The 23,301-nt window shown below is 36.6% G+C and overlaps 1 protein-coding gene across 1 annotated transcript in view; it reads left to right on the top strand.

Annotated features, from left to right (window-relative positions):
* Positions 1 to 23,301, top strand: part of PEX13 (peroxisomal biogenesis factor 13) — a 50,078-nt gene that overhangs the window by 3,266 nt on the left and 23,511 nt on the right. Inside the window, exon 2 of the mRNA XM_082358279.1 lies at positions 14,026 to 14,720. Coding sequence (XP_082214405.1) covers positions 14,026 to 14,720 — 695 coding nt within the window. The remainder of the gene's footprint in view (positions 1 to 14,025; positions 14,721 to 23,301) is intronic.

Here is a 23,301-nt window from a genome sequence, read left to right as displayed (position 1 = left end):
TTATGAAATTTATTTCTTAGATAATAAGACTTAAAAGTCGAAATGACTCCTTGATCCATGGGCTACAGAATGGATATTGCATTAGCAGACATGAAAACAACATTAATCTCATTGTACACCTCCATCAGCTCTAGGGTGACCAGTTGCATTATCAGTGAGCAGTAATATTTTGAAAGGAAACTTTTCTTCTGAGCACTAGGTCTCAACAGTGGGCTTAAAATATTTAGTAAACCATATTGTAAACAGATGTGCTGTCATGCAGGCTTTGTTGTTCCACTGATAGAGCACAGGCAGAGTAGATTTAGCATAATTCCTCAGGGCCTTAGGATTTTCAGAATGGTAAATGAGCATTGGCTTCATCTTCAAGTTCCAGCTGCATTAGCCCCTAACAAGAGAGTCAGCTTGTCCTTTGAGGCTTTGAAGCCTGGCATTGCCTTCCCTCTAGTTATGAAAGCCCTAGATGGCATCTTCTTCCCATAGAAGGCTATTTTGTCTGCATTGAAAATCTGTTGTTTAGCATAGCCACCTTCATTAATTATCTTAGCTAGATCTTCTAGATAACTTGCTGGAGCTTCTACATCAGCACTTGCAGCTTCACCTTGCACTCTTATGTTATGGAGATGGCTTCTTTCCTTAAACCTCGTGAAACAACCTCTGCTAGCTTCAGACTTTTCTTCTGCAGCTTCCTCACCTCTCAGCCTTCACAGAATTGAAAAGAGTTAGGGCCTTGCTCTGGATTAGGTTTTGGCTTAAGGGAATGTTAATGGCTGCTTTGATTTAGCTAGATCACTAAAACTTTCGTCATGTCAGCAATAAGGCTGTTTCACTTTCTTATCATTAGCGTGTTCACTGGAGTAGCACTTTTAATATCCTTCAAGAACTTTTCCTTTGCATTCACAGCTTGGCTAACGGTTTGGTGCAAGAGGCCTAGCCTTTGGCCTATCCTGACTTTTGACATGCCTTCCTCTCTATGCTTAATCATTTCTAGCTTTTGATTTAGAGGCGTGTGACTCTTCCTTTCACTTGAACACTTAGAGACCATTGTAGGGTTATTAATTGGCCTAATTTCAACATTCTTGTGTCTCAGGGAATAAGGGAATCTCAAGAAGAGAGAGAGAGACATGGGAGGAAAGGCTGGTCGCTGGAGCAGTCAGAACACACACATTTATTTTGACAGTTTGCTGTCTTATAGGGGCACAGTTCATGGTGTCCTAAAACAACTAGAATAGTAACATAAGAGATCACTGATCACCAAAACAAATATAATAGTAATGAAAAAGTTTGAAATATTGTGAGAATTACCAAAATGTGACACAGAGACATGAAGTGAGCAAATGCTGTTCAAAAAATGGTGCAGATAGATTGGCTTGACACAGGGTTGCAACAAACCTTCAATTTGTACAAAGCACAATCTGCAAAGCGCAGTAAAGCAAAGCATCATAAAATCAGGTGTGCCTGTAGTTCGTTTTACTGCCATAGGATATTCTGTTATATAAAAGCAAACTATTTGTTCTGTTATAGATATTAGAGTATTAGTTGTTAAATATTTAAAGCTATTGCAATCAACATTCTTGTGTCTTTCTCCTTGTGCACGTTTCCAAGAGGTTTTCTGGGAGGAGAGTTGCTTGTTGGAAGGGTATGCTTATCTTCAAGTACTGACTATCACCAAGGTGCTCCTCGAAGTGGTCGTATACCAATTTTTACGTTTTCACTAGCAAGGTATTCTGTTTCTCTACATTTTTCCCAACACTTGATGTTATTTTGTAGTACTGTATTTACCAATCTAATAGATGTGAAATGGTATTTAATTTGCACTTACTAATTTGATCAGTAATAAAATTGAGGATCTTTTTGAATGTTTATTAGCCATTTGAAATTTTTTCTGTTGGTCATCTTTTGCCCACTTTTATGTTGGCTTTATCTTTGCTTATCAATTTGTAGGAGTACTTTATTGTTTGTACTGATCCTATTTTGTTTTTATCTTTCAATCTATGGCTTGTTTTTTTGCTTTATTTACATTCATGTTCATTTTTGTTGTACAGATATTTTAATTTTAATATAGCCAAATTTTTCATATTTTATTTGTGCTTTTTCTGTCTTGGTTAAGAAACCCTTTCTACCTCAGATAAGGAAAATTTTTCTCTATATCTTCTTTTAACTGTTCATTTCCCATTCATATCTTTAATCCACCTGGAACTGGCTTTGTTGTACAAAAATCAGTGTGAAATAGAGAATTCAATTCTTTTCCATGTGGATAACTTATTGTCCCAGCACCATTTATTAAGTAGTTTATTCCATACTAGTTTATAATGCCATCTATGTCATACCAAGTTTTCCTAAATGTGTGGTTCTGTTTGGGGGACTTTATAATATGTTCTGTTGCTCTATTTATCTATTCTTATGCTAACACCACACTGTCTTTATAATAAGTTTTGATATTTGGTATGTCAAGATCCTCCACACATTGCTCTTCTTCATAATTGCCTTTGTTGCACTTAGCCTTTATAAAAAGATTTATTGGGATTTTTATTAGAACTTTATATTTTATTGGAACTTTTATGTAAAGATCAAGTAAGCCTTTTCATCCATTAATATTGTGTAAGGTGCAATTGGTGAGATTTTGACATTCTTTTTTGCTTTAAGTAGTGTTTTATAATTGTTTCCATGAAGTCCTTTCCCATCATTTATAAGATATAGATATTTTATCCACATAATGTCAGACACTTAATTTATTCTGATGGTTTGGTTGAAATTCTTTTGAGCCCCATGTTGACAATCCTATCATTTACAAATAAGCCAGCATAAATTGCCAACATCCTTGTATTGGTCCAGACTTTCATTGGAATGCTTCTCAAGTCTCACTATAAATTATGTTTGCTTTTTGTTTTTAATAGATATCCTATCAAACTTCTATCTCTCTACTTTGCTCAGATTTTTATTATGAAAGGGTATCAAATTTTATGAATAACTTTTCTGCATCTGTTGGGATAATTATGTGTTTTTATTTTAATATGAAAATGTGGTTTATTGCATCGATTAACTGTCCAGTGTTGAATCATCCTTGCGTTTCTGGATGAACTCTGCTTAATTTTGATTTTTTTAAAAAAATACAATGCTGAAATCTAATATTTTAAGATCTTTGCATATATGTTCCTAATTGGCCTATAATTTTCTTTCTTTGTATTATACCTTTCTGGTTTGGTATCAGAGTTTTGTAGCTACAGAAATTTTTCTATTGAGTCTAATTTTTATTCCTTTACAGACTATGTTCTCCTTAGCAGCCTTTAAGATTTTCCCTGATACCTTGGTCCTCTACAGCTTTATTAGGCTCTATCTAGGTTCAAATATTCAGATATACATATGTACGTGTATATGTTTTCCTTATGCTCAGCAGCTACAGTGTTCATGCTCAGTACCCACAGTGTTGAATCCGAGGATTCATGTCTGTCTTTAATTCAGGAAAACTCTCACGAATCCTATCTTTAAATATTGTTTGAGCACTATTCTTTCCCATCTCTTCTTCTGGAACTACTATTAAACATATCAGGAATAGTTCTGCTCCAAGTAACAATATCTGACTTTCTGTGCTTTCAACTATAGAGGCATTTATTGTTTAGTTGACAAGAAGTCTAGAGATCTGCTAACTCACCATTGTCATCAAGGGACCTACATTTTTCTTGGCTTCCTTTTTCTGTCAGCTTTCTGACATTTTCAGTCATCTCTGTCTTACTCTTGCTCCTTCTAAAGGAATCTTTTTTTTTTTTTTCCCCAGCAGTTATACTTTGTTGGGCTTCAGTGTATTTTTCATTATATTATTTTTGGTGGGATTCATAGAGATACTTGAATCTGACTTGATCGCTTCTGCCCATCCTCTTTTCATTTCTCTGACCCCAATTACATATATGCTCTATATTTCACTATACACTCTGTATCTTATACTCTTTTCTGTATGTATCCTTTTGTTACTCGTGCTTCATTCTGGGTATTTTCTTCTGAACTCTTCTAGTTCACCGGTATTTTTCTTTCAGTGTGTCTAATCTGATAGTAAACGAATCAGTCATTGAGTTCGTAGTTTCAAGTATTTTATTTTTTTAGTTTTAGAATTTCCATTTGGTCCTGCTTTATAGTTTCTATTCTCTGCTGAAAATCTCAATCTTGCCTTTTTTTCCTTGAATATGTATAGCATAGTTGTTTAGGTCTCCACCTGATAACTCCATTATCTGGATCCATATGGATCATTTTATATTGGCTAATGTCACTCATTTTTTTTTAACGTGTAGTTTTGTCATCATAGAGGCTCAATTATTTTTCAGTGAGAGCTGGGCATTGTATATAGATAATTTAAGGCGATTTGAGGCCTAGGATGGTCTCTTCCTCCAGAGAGTTTTACTTTTGACAGGCACCTTGGACCACTAGCAATCTAAGATCATTTTAATAATTTCAAATTTGAGCTAACTTGAAATAGTGGTTTTCAGTTTCTGCCAGGGCTAGTCTATTTCTTGTTAACCTATTCCCCCTTACTCCTAGCATGTGGCTGTTTAAAGTCCCAGTCTGAAGTGTGGGCATTTATCTTGTCCCTCTTTTGGGGCTTCTGAGCTCTAGTTTTTGTCTCCTTAGCCCAGAGAGTCTATTAAAAGCTCTACTCAACTTCTCATCCTGTCAGCCATCTCTTCTGGAATTGGCCCTCTTCCCTTGAGAAACATCTAAAATGGGCTCTCTAGGTTTCCTCTTACTCCTGGATCTTGACTCTAATTCCTCAGTGTCTTGTCCTCTCATGCTTTAAACAGATAATTTTATGTTTTTTCTAGCTTTTCTAATTGTTTTCTGTGAAAGAGTTGGTCTGATTACCTAGAATACCATTACTTGAAGTAGAATTCCGCAAGTTTTATATTTCTACTCTGTTCCTTAGTGTACAACAACTAATTTTCTTTTTGCCTCATAGTTACAAGATGCCTTGTGGCTGTGGGCATTGTGTATAAGATTTCTAATGAAATTTTTTTCATTTTTACATGTGTTTTTTTTTTCAATTTTTATTTCACAGATGTTATTGCTACATTTATCTCTTTGACTTTTTTAAAATCAATTCATTCAATTCATATTATTCTTGTTCTGCTTATCTCTTTGACCATTTTAAACATATTTAGAATCTTTGATGAGCTATTATATAAAATTAGTTTTTCCTTGAATGACTTTTCATTCTTATTGTTGATTTTTGTTAGTTTGGTCTCTTTGTGTTTTTTTTTTCTTCTTGTGTGTAGTATTTTTGATATGTCCATTTTGAGTGGGAATTTTGGGGTTCTGTTGTCTCACTTTTCCTTCTACATTCAGCTCTGTCTATCTGGTAGGCTTCCTGTTGCTTGTACCTCCCTCTCAGCATCCACTCTCCATGTAAGAATCTGGTATAAAGTGGGTTAGATTAAGGATATCACAGATTAAGTCATTGAGTCAGTTGTTAACTTGTTTCATTTCCTGAGTTTGAGGCTTTATCAGAGTCTTCCCCCATTCTTAGTTTTGTAACTTTCTAAAAATCCTAAAGTGTCGTCAGCAAATTTTATAATCTCTTTTACCACTGTCAGCAAATTTTTATGAGGCAAGGTGGCACTTCCCAGTCCCCAGCCTCAAGCAATGAACTAGTTTCATTTGAGTGGAGCACTTACCCTCAGAGCTGCTTCATCCAAACCTGAATATACTACACTATTTGGTAGTCTACTGACCCTTTTTCAAGTTTTGTTCCTTTTTTTATGATGTAATACAATCTGAGGTAAACAACTTCGCTCATGATTTATGCTTGCCAAAACCTTTAGATCAAACCTTTAGATGCATACTTCCAGTTTATACTTCCAGTTTAACTGGAAGTATAGAGGATAGGGAATAGTTAAACAACATTTGGGGGAAACACAAATCCAGAATGTGGGACACTCTAGAAGAAATTGACTGGACTCTTCAAAAAGTCCAGGACATTATTGTTCTGTTTAAATGAGAATAGGGACACAACCAACCAAATGCAATATGTGAGACTTAATTGAATTTTTGTTTCAAAAAAACCTAAAAAGACATTTTGACTTTTACAACTCAATGATAAAAAGACAAATAACCTAATTTTTTAAATGGGCAAAGTATGTGAATAGACATTTCTCCAAGGAAGATCTAAAACTGGCCAATAAGCACATGAAAAGACACTCAATATCATTAACCATTAGGGAAATGTAAATCAAACCCACAGTGACATACCCACTAGGGTGGCTATAGTAAAAAAGACAGATAATAACAAGTGTTGGCAAAATGTAGAGAAATTGAAACCCTCATGCACTGCTGGTGGGAACGTAAAATTGTACAGTTAGTTGCTTTGGAAAACAATTTGGCAGTTCTTCGAAAGGTTAAACACAGAGTTACGGTATGACCCAGCAGTATCACCCCCAAGAAACATGAAAACATATGTTCACACAAAAATTTGTACATAAATGTTCATAGAAGCATTAGTCATAATACCCCAAAAATGGAAACAACCCAAATGTTTATCAACTGATGTATGGATAAATATAATATAGTAATAAAAAAGAATGAGGTACTGATACATGCTACAACATAGATGATCCTTCAAAACATTAAGTGAAAGAAGCCAGTCACAAAATACTACATATTGTAAGTTTCATTTACAGTAGATCCTCATTTTTTGCAGATTCAGTATTTGCAAACTCTCCTACTCGATGATTTTTATTTGTAACCCTAAAATCAGTACTTGAGGCATTTTCATGATCTTTTCAGACACACATAGAGCAGTGAGAGATCTGAGTCATCTCTCAGCTAAGGTTGAACAAAAAGCAACATTCTGGCTTCTTGTTTCAGCTCTCATACTGTAAACAGGTGTCCTTTTCAAAATCAATTAAGTGCCAGCCGCGTTTTTCACATTTTTGTTGATGATTTCACTGTCTTTAAATGGCCCCTAAGCATAGTGCTGAAGTGTTCCTAGAAGGCCTTATGGAGAAAATATTAGCATTAGATAAACTTTGTTCAGACATGAGTTGTGGTGCTTTTGGCCATGAATTCATTGTTAATGAGTCAACAATGTAATTAGATAAAGTATCTTTAAACAGAAACATACATAAAAAAGTATATGTATTGATCAGTAGATGAAAATGTTGTGACCAGAGGCTTGAAGGAACCTAACCCTTTGTTTCCTCCAGGAGCAGTGATTCAGTATTTGCTGATTCACTGTTTGCAGGTTTATAGAACATAACTATCGCAAATAACAAGAATCGATTATATAGGAAATGTCCAAAGTAGGCAAACCTATAGAGACAGACAGTAGATTAGTGATTGCGCAGGATTGGAGGAGAGTAAGAAATGGGGAGTGACTGCTAATAAATATGGGATTTCTATTTGGGATGATGAAAGTGTTCTGAAATTGCGTATGGTGATAGTTGTACACCTCTGTGAATATATGGAAAACTGTTGCTTTTTATACTTTAAATGGGTGAATTTTATGGTATGTGAATTTTATCTAAATAAAGCTGTTTAGACAAAGATATTTGAGATTAATGGATGTTTTGAATATCAGTTGGGTAATAGATGATATGGAATTATTAATTTTCAAAGATGGGAAAACAGTATTATGTTTTTGTATAAAATATCTTTATTCTTAGGAAATGCCTGCTGAGGTAGTTAGGAGTAATTTATTAGGTCTACAAGTTAATTTCAACTAGTTCAAGAAGTTTTAAAAGACTAGAGAGTGATAAAGAGAAAGCAAATGTGGCAAAATGATAGCAGTTGTTGAATTTAGATAGAAGGTATGTGGATACTCATTGTACTTTTCTTTCAAGTTATTTTTTTTTCCTGTTTGAAACTTTTCAAGATAAAAAATTGGGTGGGGGAGACTTTGCACATTCAGCAATGAGAATAAATCATTTGTTCTTCTACGTCATAGGCTTCTTTAGTTCTTATTATGCTTGTTGTAACAGAAAGCAAGACTGTACATGCACACTGAATGCACTTGTGTATGCCGGAAACAGACCACATTAAAACCAAAGAAGAGGGAATTCCTTGGTGGTCCACTGGTTAGGACTCCTCACATTCACTACCGAAGGCCTGGGTTCAGTCCCTGATTGGGGAACTAAAATTCCACAAGCTGAGCAGGGCAGCCAAAATTTAAAAAAAAAAAACACAAAGAAGAGTAAGAGGAAGGCTCTTTATTTTTTTATTACCAAATGTTTAAATGTAATTCCCTATAATTTTTTAAGTTACATATTCATCACAATTTATGAAACAATACAAAGATATATAAAGAAAAATCTGTATTAATAGTCTGTGTGATATATGTATATTAAATATTTACTAATGAAAGACTCCAGTATAGTGTTTGTATCAGTACCTATTTATATGCTAAGCACTATAGTTAGGTGATGGAGAAACAAGGAAAGCTCCTGTGCCTTTGAGGAGCTCGCCGTTTACAGGAAGAGTAAGATGTATAAATAAATGTAAGATACTGTACAAAATATGGACAAAGAATTATAGGAAGGACTTTTGATGATGGCAGAATAAGTACTCTAGGAAAAAAAAAAACTACTGAGGACAAGTAGAAAGCTAAGCAGAATATAAAACATCTGCTGGAAGGCATTATAGGGCAAAAAAGAAAATAAAGATTTATGGAGCCCAGATTCAGGAAAGTTAAAAATTCACAAAGGTGAGCATGGCCTTTGAAAGCACTTTTCCCATAGAAGCTTCTGCTGATTTCAGAAGAAGCAGCTTAGATAATGAAGCTAGTTGAGTAGAACTTTTGACAAACTCTTTTTTTTTTTTTCACACACACACACACACACACACACACACACACACACACACTGTATTTTATTTTTACAAGAGATAAATAGACTGACACCAAGCATTGTAAATGGATGACCACAACAAAAGCAACAATGATTGCAATTACCAAACACGAAACACACTCATACTATGCCATAATATTGACATTCAGTCCAGTAATCCTCCACTGTAACAGCTCCTTTACTTTGCAGTGAAAATTGATTTCTATATTCTTTGCCTCTGAGTCCTTGTGGGATTTTTTTTTTTAATTCAAACAGAAAGTCACAAAAATTATAATCATCCTCATCAGTTCACTCAGCCCCATGTAATTAATTTTGTTTTTCATCTTGATCTTTTGTTAGCACTTTTATGAGTTCATAAGTTTTTCATTAGAGTTCTGAAAATGCTTATTCATTCAGTTCAGAAGTACAGTTACCAGAAACCTGTACTTGTCAGAGTTTTTTCTATGAATTCCTTGAAGATGAAACCCTTTTATAGGAACATATTTGCAAAAGCATCTGAGTACACCCAGAACTGTCTGTAACTGACAAAAGACTTAAAAATGACCACGGTTAAAGATTTGATGAAAGTTCATAATAGTGCAATTGACAAGGAAATTTAGTTATTTCTGAGATATACATTTTAAAGTAATAACTAGAATTATGACTTATAACATTATACCAGAACATATAAGATTTTTAGAAATTTCACGTAATGTCTGAAACATTTATATTAACATATTTCCATACAGATAACCCAATGAAAGTTTAGTATTAGTTGTTTTGTTTGTTTGTTTTTTTATACTGCAGGTTCTTATTAGTCATCAATTTTATACAGATCAGTGTATATACATTGACAGACTCTTGAAGCATGGTTGGAGTTCAGACGTCTTCCAAGACGAGATACTGATAAATTACCCATACCTAGTGTTAGGTACATCTAGATATAAGGGTATAAAAGAAGTAGACAGGCCCTTATAGGAACAGAAGCCCAGCTTCAAATCATCAATTCCTGAAATTAAATTAGGGACATCATGAATTCATAGTAGCCTTAGCAGCCTGCCTGAACCAAATTAGAGAATAGTTCAGAAAACAATATCCAGATACATATTACTATATATAAAATAGATAAACAACAAGGACCTATTGTATAGCACAGGGAACTAATGTATAGCACAGGGAACTATATTCAATATCTTGTAATAACCTAAAATAGAAAAGAATGTGAAAAAGAATACATGTATTCAGTTTTATGTGTGTGTGTGTGTGTGTGTGTGTGTGTGTATATATATATATATATATATATATATATATATATATATATCTGAATCACTTTGCTGTACCCCTGCAACTAACACAACATTGTAAATCAACTACATTTCAATTAAAAAAAAAATGAAACAATATCCAGAATGAAACACATCTGGAGAAAGAGAACATCATCCAGAATCTCAAATTACTGCTACAATAATAATTGCTGACGCACAGCAAAATCAAATAGCCAGACCCAGGAGGACATTATGTAACATAAATGGCAGCTAAGTTAACATCTGGAAAAACAAATTCATAGGAACTCTAGATATTGGAGTTAGCAAAGAGACTTTAAATTATCTTTAATATGTTGAGGGCAATAAAAGGGAAGATGAAGAATTTTGGCAGAGAATTGGAAACTATTAAAAGAGGAAAGGAATTTCTAGAACAAAAAATACGTAACCAAAATTGAGAACTCGTTAGGTTTAGAAACAGATTAGACACCATTACATAGAGAATTAGTGACTTAGAGCAGTACTACTCGAAGCGTGTTCTTTAGCTACTGAGAGTCTATGGGCTGGCTGCTATTTTTTGAACTATGTAGTAACAGTCCACAACAAGATAGGAAATTTGTATCAGAATGTAGAACAAATTGACCCTGAGCACACCATTTAGTTCAACTGGCATTTTCTTTTTTTTTTTTTTTTTAATTTTTATTGGAGTATAGTTGTTTACAATGTTGTATTAGTTTCAGGTGTACAGCAAATTGAATCAGTTATACATATAAATATATCCACTCTTTTTTAGATTCTTTTCCCATATAGGCTATTACAGAGTGCTGAATAGAGTTCCCTGTGCTGTACAGTAGGGTCCTTATTAGTTATCTATTTTATATATAGTAGTGTGTATATGTTAATCCCAATCTTCCAGTTTATCCCTCCACCACTCAAGTGGCATTTTCTTGATAGCAAAACTTTCTCTGTGAAGAAAGAATTTGTTGATTTACATTATAGTGCAAGCTCCTTATCTTGCGGATTGGCCCCTTGAGTAGCAGTGACCTAAAGAATAGTTGGAGGGCTTCCCTGGTGGCACAGTGGTTAAGAATCCGCCTGCCAATGCAGGGGACACAGGTTTGAACCCTGGTCCGGGAAGATGCCACATGCCACGGAGCAACTAAGCCCGTGCGCCACAACTACTGAGCCTGCTCTCCAGAGCCCGCGATCCACAACTACTGAACCCACGTGCCACAACTACTGAAGCCTGCGTGCCTAGAGCCCGTGCTCCGCAACAAGAGAAGCCACCGCAATGAGAAGCCCGTGCACCGCAATGAAGAGTAGCCCCCGCTCGCAGCAACTAGAGAAAGCCTGCGTGCAGCAACGAAGACCCAACGCAGACAAAAATTAATAAATAAAATAAAAATTAAAAAAGAATAGTTGGGAAGAAAATACCTAGAAGGAAGTACAAAGAGACAAAAGGACAGGAAAATACAGAAAGGAAAGGAAGAGATTTAGAGGATGAAGCAAGGTATATTTTACAGATAGAAAAGATAAATAGTCCTTTAACACTTGAAGCAGTGCTTCTCAAAATATTTGTGATGATGACTAATACTTTTTATAAAATGCAGTAAAAACATCATAGCAGTGTCAAATTACTTAAACACAATCTCGTTTTCTGTACTTTTCTTATTATAGATTGGTATAAAATGGTTCATAAAATAGCACTGGTCCACAGACCACATTTTAAGTAGCATGATACTAAAGAAATTAAATTCATAATGAAAATTCTTCCCAGTAGGAGAATTCCAAGCCCATATGATTCACTGGTAAACTCTAGAAACCTTTAAGGAAGAAATAATTAACTTTTCTAGAATATAGAAAAGAATGAAATACTCCCCCAACTCTTTTTAAGAGGCTAGTTCAACCTTCATGTCCAAACCTGACAAAGACGTTTACAATAAAAGCACATTAGGGGGCTTCCCTGGTGGCGCAGTGGTTGAGAATCTGCCTGCCAATGCAGGGGACACAGGTTCGAGCCCTGGTCTGGGAAGATCCCACATGCCGCGGAGCAACTAAGCCCGTGAGCCACAATTACTGAGCCTGCGCGTCTGGAGCCTGTGCCCCGCAACAAGAGAGGCCGCGACAGTGAGAGGCCTGCGCACCGCGATGAAGAGTGGCCCCTGCTTGCTGCAACTAGAGAAAGACCTTGCACAGAAACGAAGACCCAACACAGCCCAAAATAAGTTAATTAATTAATTAATTTAAAAAAAAACATATTAGGACAGTCTCATTCATGAACATAGATATAAAAAAAAATCTTCAATAAAATATTGACAAACCAAATTCAGAAATATATTGTGGCCTACTTGATTCTACTTCAGGAATGCAGGTTGGTTTTAACATTTGAAAATCAATGTAATTCATCAAAGACAAAGGAAAATATTCATATAATCATCTTGATAGGTGCTAAGGAATCATTTGATAAAATTCAGCATTCATTCGTGGTAAAAAAATTTTATCAAAAAGAAATAGAAAAGGAACTACTAAATCTACAACAAACATAATTATTGGTGACGTCTTGAAAATTTTCCCTTTGAGATTAGGAATGAGATTAGGATACCTTCTATCATCCCTTCTATTCAAGATTGTACTGCAGGTCCTAGATGCAATACCTTAATAATCAAAGCTGTAAGAATTGAAAAAAGGAAGAAACAACCTGTTGTTATTCACATACAATATGACTGCAAATCCTTAAGATTCTAGAAAATACAAAAGAAGAATCCAAAATAAAGTTGCTAGATATAAGGACCATATTTTTTTTAATCAATTATTTCTATATAACAGCAAAAAAGTGAAATTTTAGAAAGACACCGTTTACAATAGCATCAAAACAATCAAATATATAGAAATAAATCTAAAGAAAGACCTCCACACAGTAAACTATAAAACATTGAGACTCAGTGGTTATTTTATTTATTTTTTAATTAATTTATTTATTTATCTTTGGCTGTGTTGGGTCTTGATTGCTGTGCATAGGCTTTCTCTAGTTGCGCGAGCAGGGGCTACTCTTTGTTGTGGTGTGCATGCAGGCTTCTCACTGAGGGGGCTTCTCGTTACAGAGCATAGGCTCTAGGTACGCGGGCTTCAGTAGTTGTGGTGCATGGGCTCAGTAGTTGTGGCTTGCGGCCTCTAGAGCGCAGGGTCAGTAGTTGTGGCTCACAGGCTTAGTTGCTCTGTGGCATGCGGGATCTTCCCGAACCAGGGCACGAACCCCTGTCCCCTGCATTGGCAGGTGGATTCTTAACCACTGCACCACCAGGGAAGTCCCTCAGTGGTTATTTTAAAAAACTATTATTAAGAAAAATCTTTAAAAGACATAAGTAAATGGAGGATGTTATATTGAGTTGAAACTCTCAATATAATGGAGATGTCGACCACCTCAAATTAATCTACGAATTTAATGTAATCCCAAACCAGAATCTCAATAGGGCTTTTGTGGGGAGAACAGTGTAGAACTTCAAACTCTGATTCTAAAATATATATGGATGTTCAAAGGGTCAAATAGCCAAGACACTCTTGAAGATGAAAAATAGTGTAGGAAGATTTGTCTTATTGGATATTAAGACCTATTATAAAACTACAGTAATTAAGATAGTGCCATTTAGGTGTAAGGATGGACAGATATCGAGTTGTAACTAACCCTGAGGAAATGGACATGTGTCTTAAAAGGAAACCACAGATTGAAGATACTACTAATAATGCAGCATAAGTAAACAAGAATATAGAGTTCAGTTAGCTCTTTTATCCATTTTGTCTTAACACAGATTCTAAGCATCTGGATATTAGAGACTATTCCTTACTCTTAAGACATCTTTAGTAGGATCTGTCATAACACTAGGTATATACAAAGTGTTTAATAGTTACTTTGAATGGATTTATTGTGTGCTTAAGTTACAACTTTGAATCCTTTTTGGTTTTAGATCTGCTGATTTGGGTCCTACTTTATTGACAAGACCTGGACAACCAACACTTACCAGAGTGCCACCGCCTATTCTTCCAAGGCCATCTCAGCAGACAGGAAGCAGTAATGTGAACACTTTCAGACCTGCTTACAGTTCATTTTCTTCTGGATATGGTGCCTATGGAAATTCATTTTATGGAAGCTATAGCCCTTATAGTTATGGGTATAATGGGTTGGGCTATAACCGCCTTCGTATAGATGATCTTCCACCTAGTAGATTTGTTCAGCAAGCTGAAGAAAGCAGCAGAGGTGCATTTCAGTCCATTGAAAGTATTGTGCATGCATTTGCCTCTGTCAGCATGATGATGGATGCTACCTTTTCAGCTGTCTATAACAGTTTCAGGGCTGTATTGGATGTAGCAAACCACTTTTCCCGATTAAAAATACACTTCACAAAGGTTTTTTCAGCTTTTGCATTAGTTAGGACTATAAGGTATCTTTACAGACGGTTACAATGGATGATAGGTTTAAGAAGAGACTCTGAGAATGAGGACCTATGGGCAGAAAGTGAAGGAACTGTCGCTTGCCTTGGTGCTGAGGACAGAGCAACTAACTCAGCAAAATCTTGGCCAATATTCTTGTTCTTTGCTGTTATCCTTGGTGGTCCTTACCTCATCTGGAAACTGCTGTCTACTCACAGTGACGAAGTAACAGGTAAGAGTAATAGAATGGGTTCAAAAACCATATAACAATCTCAAATTTCAAGAATAGATTAAATTAGCTTTCTTTATTCATTTGTATTTAATATTTTGATCCAGTTATATTTTCAGTTAACTTCAAAACTGGAAGAGGAACATGTAGCAAAAACAGGCTTGTTGATTTATTCTTTGTTAGTTCAGTTTAACAGCACACATTACTTAACTGCTGTTCACAAGTCACTGAACTTGATGCTGTGGAAGATACAAAGATAACATAGGGCATAATCCCTTTATCTTTCTAAAACTTACTGGGAGAGAGGTGGGCGAGACACATAAATAGGTAATTGTAATGAGGCATAAAGAGTGTAAGTAGTACGACACTTGGGGAGAAACATAAGACTTATTGAGCTTTTTTTAAAATTATTTTTATGAATTTTATTTTAATTATTTTTTTATACAGCAGGTTCTTATTACTCATCCGTTTTATACACATCAGTGTATACATGTCAATCCCAATCTCCCAATTCATCACACCCCCACCGCCACCCCCCGCTGCTTTACCCCCTTGGTGTCCATACGTCTGTTCTCTACATCTGTGACTCAATTTCTGCCCTGCAAACTGGTTCATCTGTACCATTTTTCTAGGTTCCACATATATGTGTTAATATACGATATTTGTTTTTCTCTTTCGGACATACTTCACTCTGAGTGACAGTCTCTAGATTCATCCATGTCTCTACAGATGACCCAATTTCGTTCCTTTTTATAATTGAGTAATATTCCATTGCATATATGTACCACATCTTCTTTATCCATTCATCCGTCGATGGGCATTTAGGTTGATTCCATGACCTGGCTATTGTAAATAGCACAGCAATGAACATTGGGGTGCATGTGTCTTTTTTTTTTTTTTTAATTAACTTATTTATTTATTTTTTAATAAATTTATTTATTTATTATTTTCGTCTGCATTGGGTCTTTGCTGCTACTCTATGTTGCACTGCATGGGCTTCTCACGGCAGTGCCTTCTCTTGTTGTGGAGCATGGGCTCTAGGCACACGGGCTTCAATAGTTGTGGCACGCTGGTTCAGTAGTTGCGGAGCCCAGGCTTAGTTGCTCCGCGGCATGTGGGATCTTCCCGGACTACGGCTCGAACCCATGTCCCCTGCATTGGCAGGCGGATTCTTAACCACTGCGCCACCAGGGAAGCCCTGCGTGTGTCTTTTTGAATTATGGTTTCCTCCGGGTATATGCCCAGTAGTGGGATTGCTGGATCATATGGTAATTCTATTTTTACTTTTTTAAAGGAACCTCCATACTGTTCTCCACAGTGGCTGTATCAATTTACATTCCCACCAACAGTGCAAGAGGGTTCCCTTTTCTCCACACCCTCTCCAGCATTTGTTGTTTGTAGATTTTCTGATGATGCCCATTCTAACTGGTGTGAGGTGATACCTCATTGTAGTTTTGATTTGCATTTCTCTAATAGTTAGTGAGGTTGAGCACCTTTTCATGTGCCTCTTGGCCATCTGTATGTCCTCTTTGGAGAAATGTCTATTTAGGTCTTCTGCCCATTTTTTGATTAGGTTGTTTTTTTTTTTTTAATACTGAGTTGCATGAGCTGTTTATGTATTTTGGAGATTAAACCTTTGTCCGTTGATTCGTTTGCAAATATTTTCTCCCATTCTGAGGGTTGTCTTTTCGTCTTGTTTGTAGTTTCCTTTGCTGTGCAAAAGCTTTTAAGTTTCATTAGGTCCCATTTGTTTATTTTTGTTTTTATTTCCATTACTGTAGGAGGTGTATTAAAAAAGATCTAGCTGTGATTTATGTCATAGAGTGTTCTTCCTGTGTTTTCCTCTAAGAGTTTTATAGTGTCTGGTCTTACATTTAGGTCTCTAATCCATTTTGAGTTTATTTTTGTGTACGGTGTTAGGGAGTATTCTAATTTCATTCTTTTACATGTTGCTGTCCAGTTTTCCCAGCACCACTTATTGAAGAGACTGTCTTTTCTCCATTGTATATCCTTGCCTCCTTTGTCATAGATTAGTTGACCATAGGTGCGTGGATTTATCTCTGGGCTTTCTATCCTGTTCCATTGATCTATATTTCTGTTTTTGTGCCAGTACCATATTGTCTTGATTACTGTAGCTTTGTAGTATAGTCTGAAGTCAGGGAGTCTGATTCCTCCAGCTCCGTTTTTTTCCCTCAAGATTGCTTTGGCTATTTGGGGTCTTTTGTGTCTCCATACAAATTTTAAGACTTTTTGTTCTAGTTCTGTAAAATATGCCATTGATAATTTGATAGGGATTGCATTGAATCTGTAGATTGCTTTGGGTAGTATAGTCATTTTCACAATATTGATTCTTCCAATCCAAGAACATGGAATATCTCTCCATCTGTTGGTATCATCTTTAATTTTTCATCAGTGTCTTATAGTTTTCTGCATACAGGTCTTTTGTCTCCCTAGGTAGGTTTATTCCTAGGTATTTTATTCTTTTTGTTGCAGTGGTAAATGGGAGTGTTTCCTTAATTTCTCTTTCAGATTTTTCATCATTAGTGTATAGGAATGCAAGAGATTTCTGTGCATTAATTTTGTATCCTGCAACTTCACCAAATTCATTGATTAGCTCTAGTAGTTTTCTGGTGGCATCTTTAGCATTCTCTATGTATAGTATCATGTCATCTGCAAACAGGGAGAGTTTTACTTCTTCTTTTCCAATTTGTATTCCGTTTCTTTCTTTTTCTTCTCTGATTGCCATGGCTAGGACTTCCAAAACTATGTTGAATAATAGTGGTGAGAGTGGACATCCTTGTCTTGTTCCTGATCTTAGAGGAAATGCTTTCAGTTTTTCACCATTGAGAATGATGTTTGCTGTGGGTTTGTTGTATATGGCCTTTATTATGTTGAGGTAGGTTCCCTCTATGCCCACTTTCTGGAGAGTTTTTATCATAAATGGGTGTTGAATTTTGTCAGAAGCTTTTTCTGCATCTATTGAAATGATCATATGGTTTTTCTTCAATTTGTTAATATGGTGTATCGCATTGATTGATTTACATATATTGAAGAATCCTTGCATCCCTGGGATAAATCCCACTTGGTCATGGTGTATGATCCTTTTAATGTGTTGTTCGATTCTGTTTGCTAGTATTTTGTTGAGGATTTTTGTATGTATATTCATCAGTGATATTGGTCTGTAATTTTCTTTTTTTGTAGTATCTTTGTCTGATTTTGGTATCAGGATGATGGTGGCCTCATAGAATGAGTTTGGGAGTGTTCCTTCCTCTGCAGTTTTTTGGAAGAGTTTGAGAAGGATGGGTGTTAGCTCTTCTCTAAATGTTTGATAGAATACACCTGTGAAGCCATCTGGTCCTGGACTTTTGTTTGTTGGAAGATTTTTTTTGTTTTTTTTTAAAGATTTATTTATTTAATTGATTGATTGGTTGCTATGTTGGGTCTTCGTTTCTGTGCTAGGGCCTTCTCTAGTTGCGGCAAGCGGGGGCTACTCTTCATCGCAGTGCGTGGGCCTCTCAGTATCGCGGCCTCTCTTGTTGCAGAGCACAGGCTCCAGACGCGCAGGCTCAGTAGTTATGGCTCACGGGCCCAGTCGCTCCGCGGCATGTGGGATCCTCCCAGACCAGGGCTCGAACCCGTGTCCCCTGCATCCGCAGGCAGACTCTCAACCACTGCGCCACCAGGGAAGCCCTGTTGGAAGATTTTTAATCACAGTTTCAATTTCATTACTTGTGATTGGTCTGTTCATATTTTCTATTTCTTCCTGGTTCAGTCCTGGAAGGTTATACCTTTCTAAGAATTTGTCCATTTCTTCCAGGTTGTCCATTTTATTGGCATAGAGTTGCTGGTAGTAATCTCTTATAATCCTTTGTATTTCTGCAGTGTCAGTTGTGATTTCTCCTCTTTCATTTCTAATTTTATTTTATTTTATTATTATTATTATTTTAATTATTTATTTATTTATTTATTTTTGGCTGCGTTGGGTCTTCGTTTCTGTGCGAGGGCTTTCTCTCATTGCAGCGAGCGGGGGCCACTCTTCATCGCGGTGCGCGGGCCTCTCACTGTCGCAGCCTCTCTTGTTGCGGAGCACAAGCTCCAGACGCGCAGGCTCAGTAATTGTGGCTCACGGGCCTAGTTGCTTCGCGGCATGTGGGATCTTCCCAGACCAGGGCTCGAACCTGTGTCCCCTGCATTGGCAGGCAGATTCTCAACCACTTCGCCACCAGGGAAGCCCAGTTCTAATTTTATTGATTTGAGTCCTCTCCCTCTTTTTCTTGATGAGTCTGGCTAATGGTTTATCAATTTCATTTATCTTCTCAAAGAACCAGCTTTTAGTTTTATTGATCTTTGCTATTGTTTTCTTTGTTTCTATTTCATTTACTTCTGCTCTGATCTTTATGATTTCTTTCCTTCTGCTAACTTTGGGTTTTGTTTGTTCTTCTTTCTCTCGTTCCGTTAGGTGTAATGTTAGGTTGTTTATTTGAGATTTTTCTTGTTTCTTGAGGTAGACTTGTATAGCTATAAACTTCCCTCTTAGAACTGCTTTTGCTGCATCCGATAGGTTTTGGATTGTTGTGTTTTCATTGTCATTTGTCTCTAGGTATTTTTTGATTTCTTCAGTGATCTCTTGGTTATTTAGTAATGTATTGTTTAGCCTCCGTGTGTTTGTGCTTCTTATGTTTTTTTCCCTGTAATTGATTTCTAATCTCATAGTGTTGTGGTCAGATAAGATGCTTGATACGATTTCAATTTTCTTAAATTTACTGAGGCTTGATTTGTGACCCAAGATGTGATCTATCCTGGAGAATGTTCTGTGCGCACTTGAGAAGGAAGTGTAATCTGCTGTTTTTGGATGGAATGTCCTATAAATATCAAATCTATCTGGTCTATTGTGTCATTTAAAGCTTGGGTTTCCTTATTAATTTTCTGTTTGGATGATCTGTCCATTTGGTGTAAGTGAGGTGTTAAAGTCCCCCACTATTATTGTGTTACTGTCGATTTCCTCTTTTAGAGCTCTTAGCAGTTGCCTTATGTATTGAGGTGCTCCTATGTTGGATGCATATATATTTATAATTGTTATATCTTTTTCTTGGACTGATCCCTTGATCATTATGTAGTGTCCTTCCTTGTCTCTTGTAACATTCTTTATTTTAAAGTCTATTTTATCTGATATGAGTGTTGCTACTCCAGCTTTCTTTTGATTTCCATTTGCATGGAGTATCTTTTTCCATCCCCTCACTTTCAGTCTGAATGTGTCCCTAGGTCTGAAGTGGGTCTCTTGTAGATAGCATATATATGGGTCTTGTTTTTGTATCCGTTCCGCAAGCCTGTGTCTTTTGGTTGGAGCATTTAATTCGTTCACGTTTAAGGTAATTATCAATATGTATGTTCTTATTACCATTTTCTTAATTGTTTTGGGTTTGTTTTTGTCGGTCTTTTTCTTCTCTTGTGTTTCCCACTTACAGAAGTTCCTTTAGCATTTGTTGTAGAGCTAGTTTGGTGGTGCTGAATTCTCTTAGCTTTTGCTTGTCTGTAAAGCTTTTGATTTCTCCATCGAATCTGAATGAGATCCTTGCCGGGTAGAGTAATCTTGGTTTTAGTTTCTTCCCTTTCATTACTTTACTTTGCCACTTCCTTCTGGCTTGTAGAGTTTCTGCTGAGAAATCAGCTGTTAACCTTATGGGAGTTCCCTTGTATGTTATTTGTCGTTTTTCCCTTGCTGCTTTCAATAATTTTTCTTTGTCTTTAATTTTTGCCGGTTTGATTACTGTATGTCTCAGCGTGTTTCTCCTTGGGTTTATCCTGTATGGGACTCTCTGCACTTCCTGGACTTGGGTGGCTATTTCCTTTCCCATGTTAGGGAAGTTTTCGATTATAATCTCTTCAAATATTTTCTCGGGTCCTTTCTCTCTCTCTTCTCCTTCCGGGACCCCTATAATGCAAATGTTGTTGTGTTTAATATTGTCCCAGAGGTCTCTTAGGCTGTCTTCATTTCTTTTCATTCTTTTTTTTTTTCTTTTTTTTTTTTAAACTACCATTCCCCTCCCCCCCGCCCCATCCTTCCTCTGCACTCCCATACCCCCCCCCCCATTATGGTGCGTTTTTTTATTTTTGGCTGTGTTGGGTCTTCGTTTCTGTGCGAGGGCTTTCTCTAGTTGTGGCAAGTGGGGGCCACTCTTCATCGCAGTGCGTGGGCCTCCCACTGTCACGGCCTCTCCTGTTGCGGAGCACAGGCTCCAGATGCGCAGGCTCAGCAATTGTGGCTCACGGGCCCAGTTGCTCCGCGGCATGTGGGATCCTCCCAGACCAGGGCCCGAACCCGTGTCCCCTGCACTGTCAGGCGGACTCTCAACCACTGCACCACCAGGGAAGCCCCTCTTTTCATTCTTATTTCTTTATTCTGTTTCGCAGCAGTGAATTCCACCATTCTGTCTTGCAGGTCACTTATCTGTTCGTCTGCCTCAGTTATTCTGCTGTTGATTCCTTCTGGTGTATTTTTCATTTCAGTTATTGTGTTGTTCATCTCTGTTTGTTTGTTCTTTAATTCTTCTAGATCTTTGTTAAACATTTCTTGCATCTTCTTGATCTTTGCCTCCATTCTTTTTCCGAGGTCCTGGATCATCTTCACTATCGTTATTCTGAATTCTTTTTCTGGAAGGTTGCCTATCTCCACTTCACTTAGTTGTTTTTCTGGGGTTTTATCTTGTTCCTTCATCTGGTACATAGCCCTCTGCCTTTTCATCTTGTCTATCTTTCTGTGAATGTGGTTTTTGTTTCACAGGCTGCAGGACTGTAGTTCTTCTTCCTTCTTCTTGAGCCTTTTTTATATACAAGACACTGTGCTAAGTATTTCGTGTATTTTACTCATTTAATTCTTACAACAATCCTAAGAGAAATTATCCTCATTTTACAAGTGATAAAACTGAGGTTCAAAGTCTCTTGCTCAAGGTCACATCTTTAATAAGCCAGAACCAGAAACAAAACCAGGCATATTTGACTGTTAAGCCTCTACTCTGTCAACTGGTACAGAGTATTATCTCAGTTCAGAAGTGAAGCTGACATTTTTTGACTATTTGTATCCAGAAAGAAGTAACATCTAAGTTAGATTTTTCGAAAGATAGGTAACATTCCATCAGTTACATAGAAAAAAAAAAAGACTGAAGCAGATGGAGTAGTTTGAACAAAAGTATATAGGTAGGAAATATGAGATTTGTTCATCAGCTGTCCTGTAGTATTGAATAGAAGGATATTAAGAAGTAAGGCTGAGAAATTAGATTGGAGCCTAATAATGGAAGATCTTAATTTCCATGACAAGACTTAATCTTCATTTAGTAAGGAAAGGATGGTTTTTTGGTTGTCTGCTTTTGTTTTTGTTTTCTAAAGCAGGCTTGTGACATACATATAAACAGTGCTGTAAAGAGGTTAGTCTGTCGTAAGTGTTTAAAATAGGTCAGTGCAGGTTAACACAGGTTGAAATTGGATGGTAAGAGTAATAAACAATTTTGGGTTATATTTACCATTGTATTCCCAAAAGCTAACAACCTGACCAGCATATCGAAGGTGCTTAATAAATATTTATTAATTTAGGGACATCACTTATGATGCTTTTACATTTGAATGGATGAGAAATAATGAAGACCTGAACTAGGGTATGTGAAAAGCAGCAAAGATATAATAGATGTAACAGATTTAGTTACTAGCTAGATGGAGTACATAAAGGGAAAGGAGGAATTGAAATGCCCTAGACCTTTAAAATTGAGTTATGAGAGGGATAATGTTTTATTTGTTAACAAATATTTGTTGAGTGCCTACTACATACCAGACACAGTTCTAGGATCTAGGGATATAGCAGTGAGTAAAACAGATTTTAAAAATTCCTGCCCTTGTGACTAGTGGTTAGAGACAGCAATAAACAAGTAAGTCAAATATATAGTAAGTCACAAGGTAATAAGTGCCATAGGAAAAAAATAAAGCAGGGAAGAGTGTTGCAGAGTGCCAGTGGTAGGAAATGGGGTTACAGAGCTACACACAGGGAAAGCCTCTCTGAAGGAGATAAAGGGGCTAAGCTGTATGAGAGAACTGCTGGAGGCATAGGGAACAGCAGAACTGCAAAGTTATTTAAGTGGCAGTGTGCCTGGCATGTCACATGAACGACAGGAGGCCAGTACGAATGGAGCAAAGTCAGAGTACCAGGAGATGAAGGAGGGAAGAGTACAGTGTGTAGATGGTATAAGCCTTGTAGACATTTTTAAGAACTTTGGCTTTTATTCTGAAATGCGAAGTCATGGCAGAATTTTGAGCAAAGGAGTGATATGATTTGACTTAGGTTTAAAAAAAAAATCTTTTTCCTGAGAACGGTTTTTAGGTAGAGCTAGGGCCAAAGAGACCAGTCTGGAGAATCAAGAGGCCATTAATAGTAATTCAAGTGGGAAATGATGGTGGCTTGGCTCTGGGTCACAGTGATGCAGGTTCTGAGGTGGGTCACATTCTGGATATTTATTTGAAGGCAAAGTCAATAAAATAAATACAGAGAAATCACATGGAACAACTGGTTTGTGAATGATTATCATTCATTTCGTTAGAG

This window comes from Balaenoptera borealis (assembly GCF_965194805.1).
Source record: "Balaenoptera borealis genome assembly, chromosome: 15".
NCBI lineage: Eukaryota > Metazoa > Chordata > Mammalia > Artiodactyla > Balaenopteridae > Balaenoptera > Balaenoptera borealis.
Note: the sequence above shows the minus strand (reverse complement) of the source record. Positions and strands in the feature narration are given on the sequence as shown.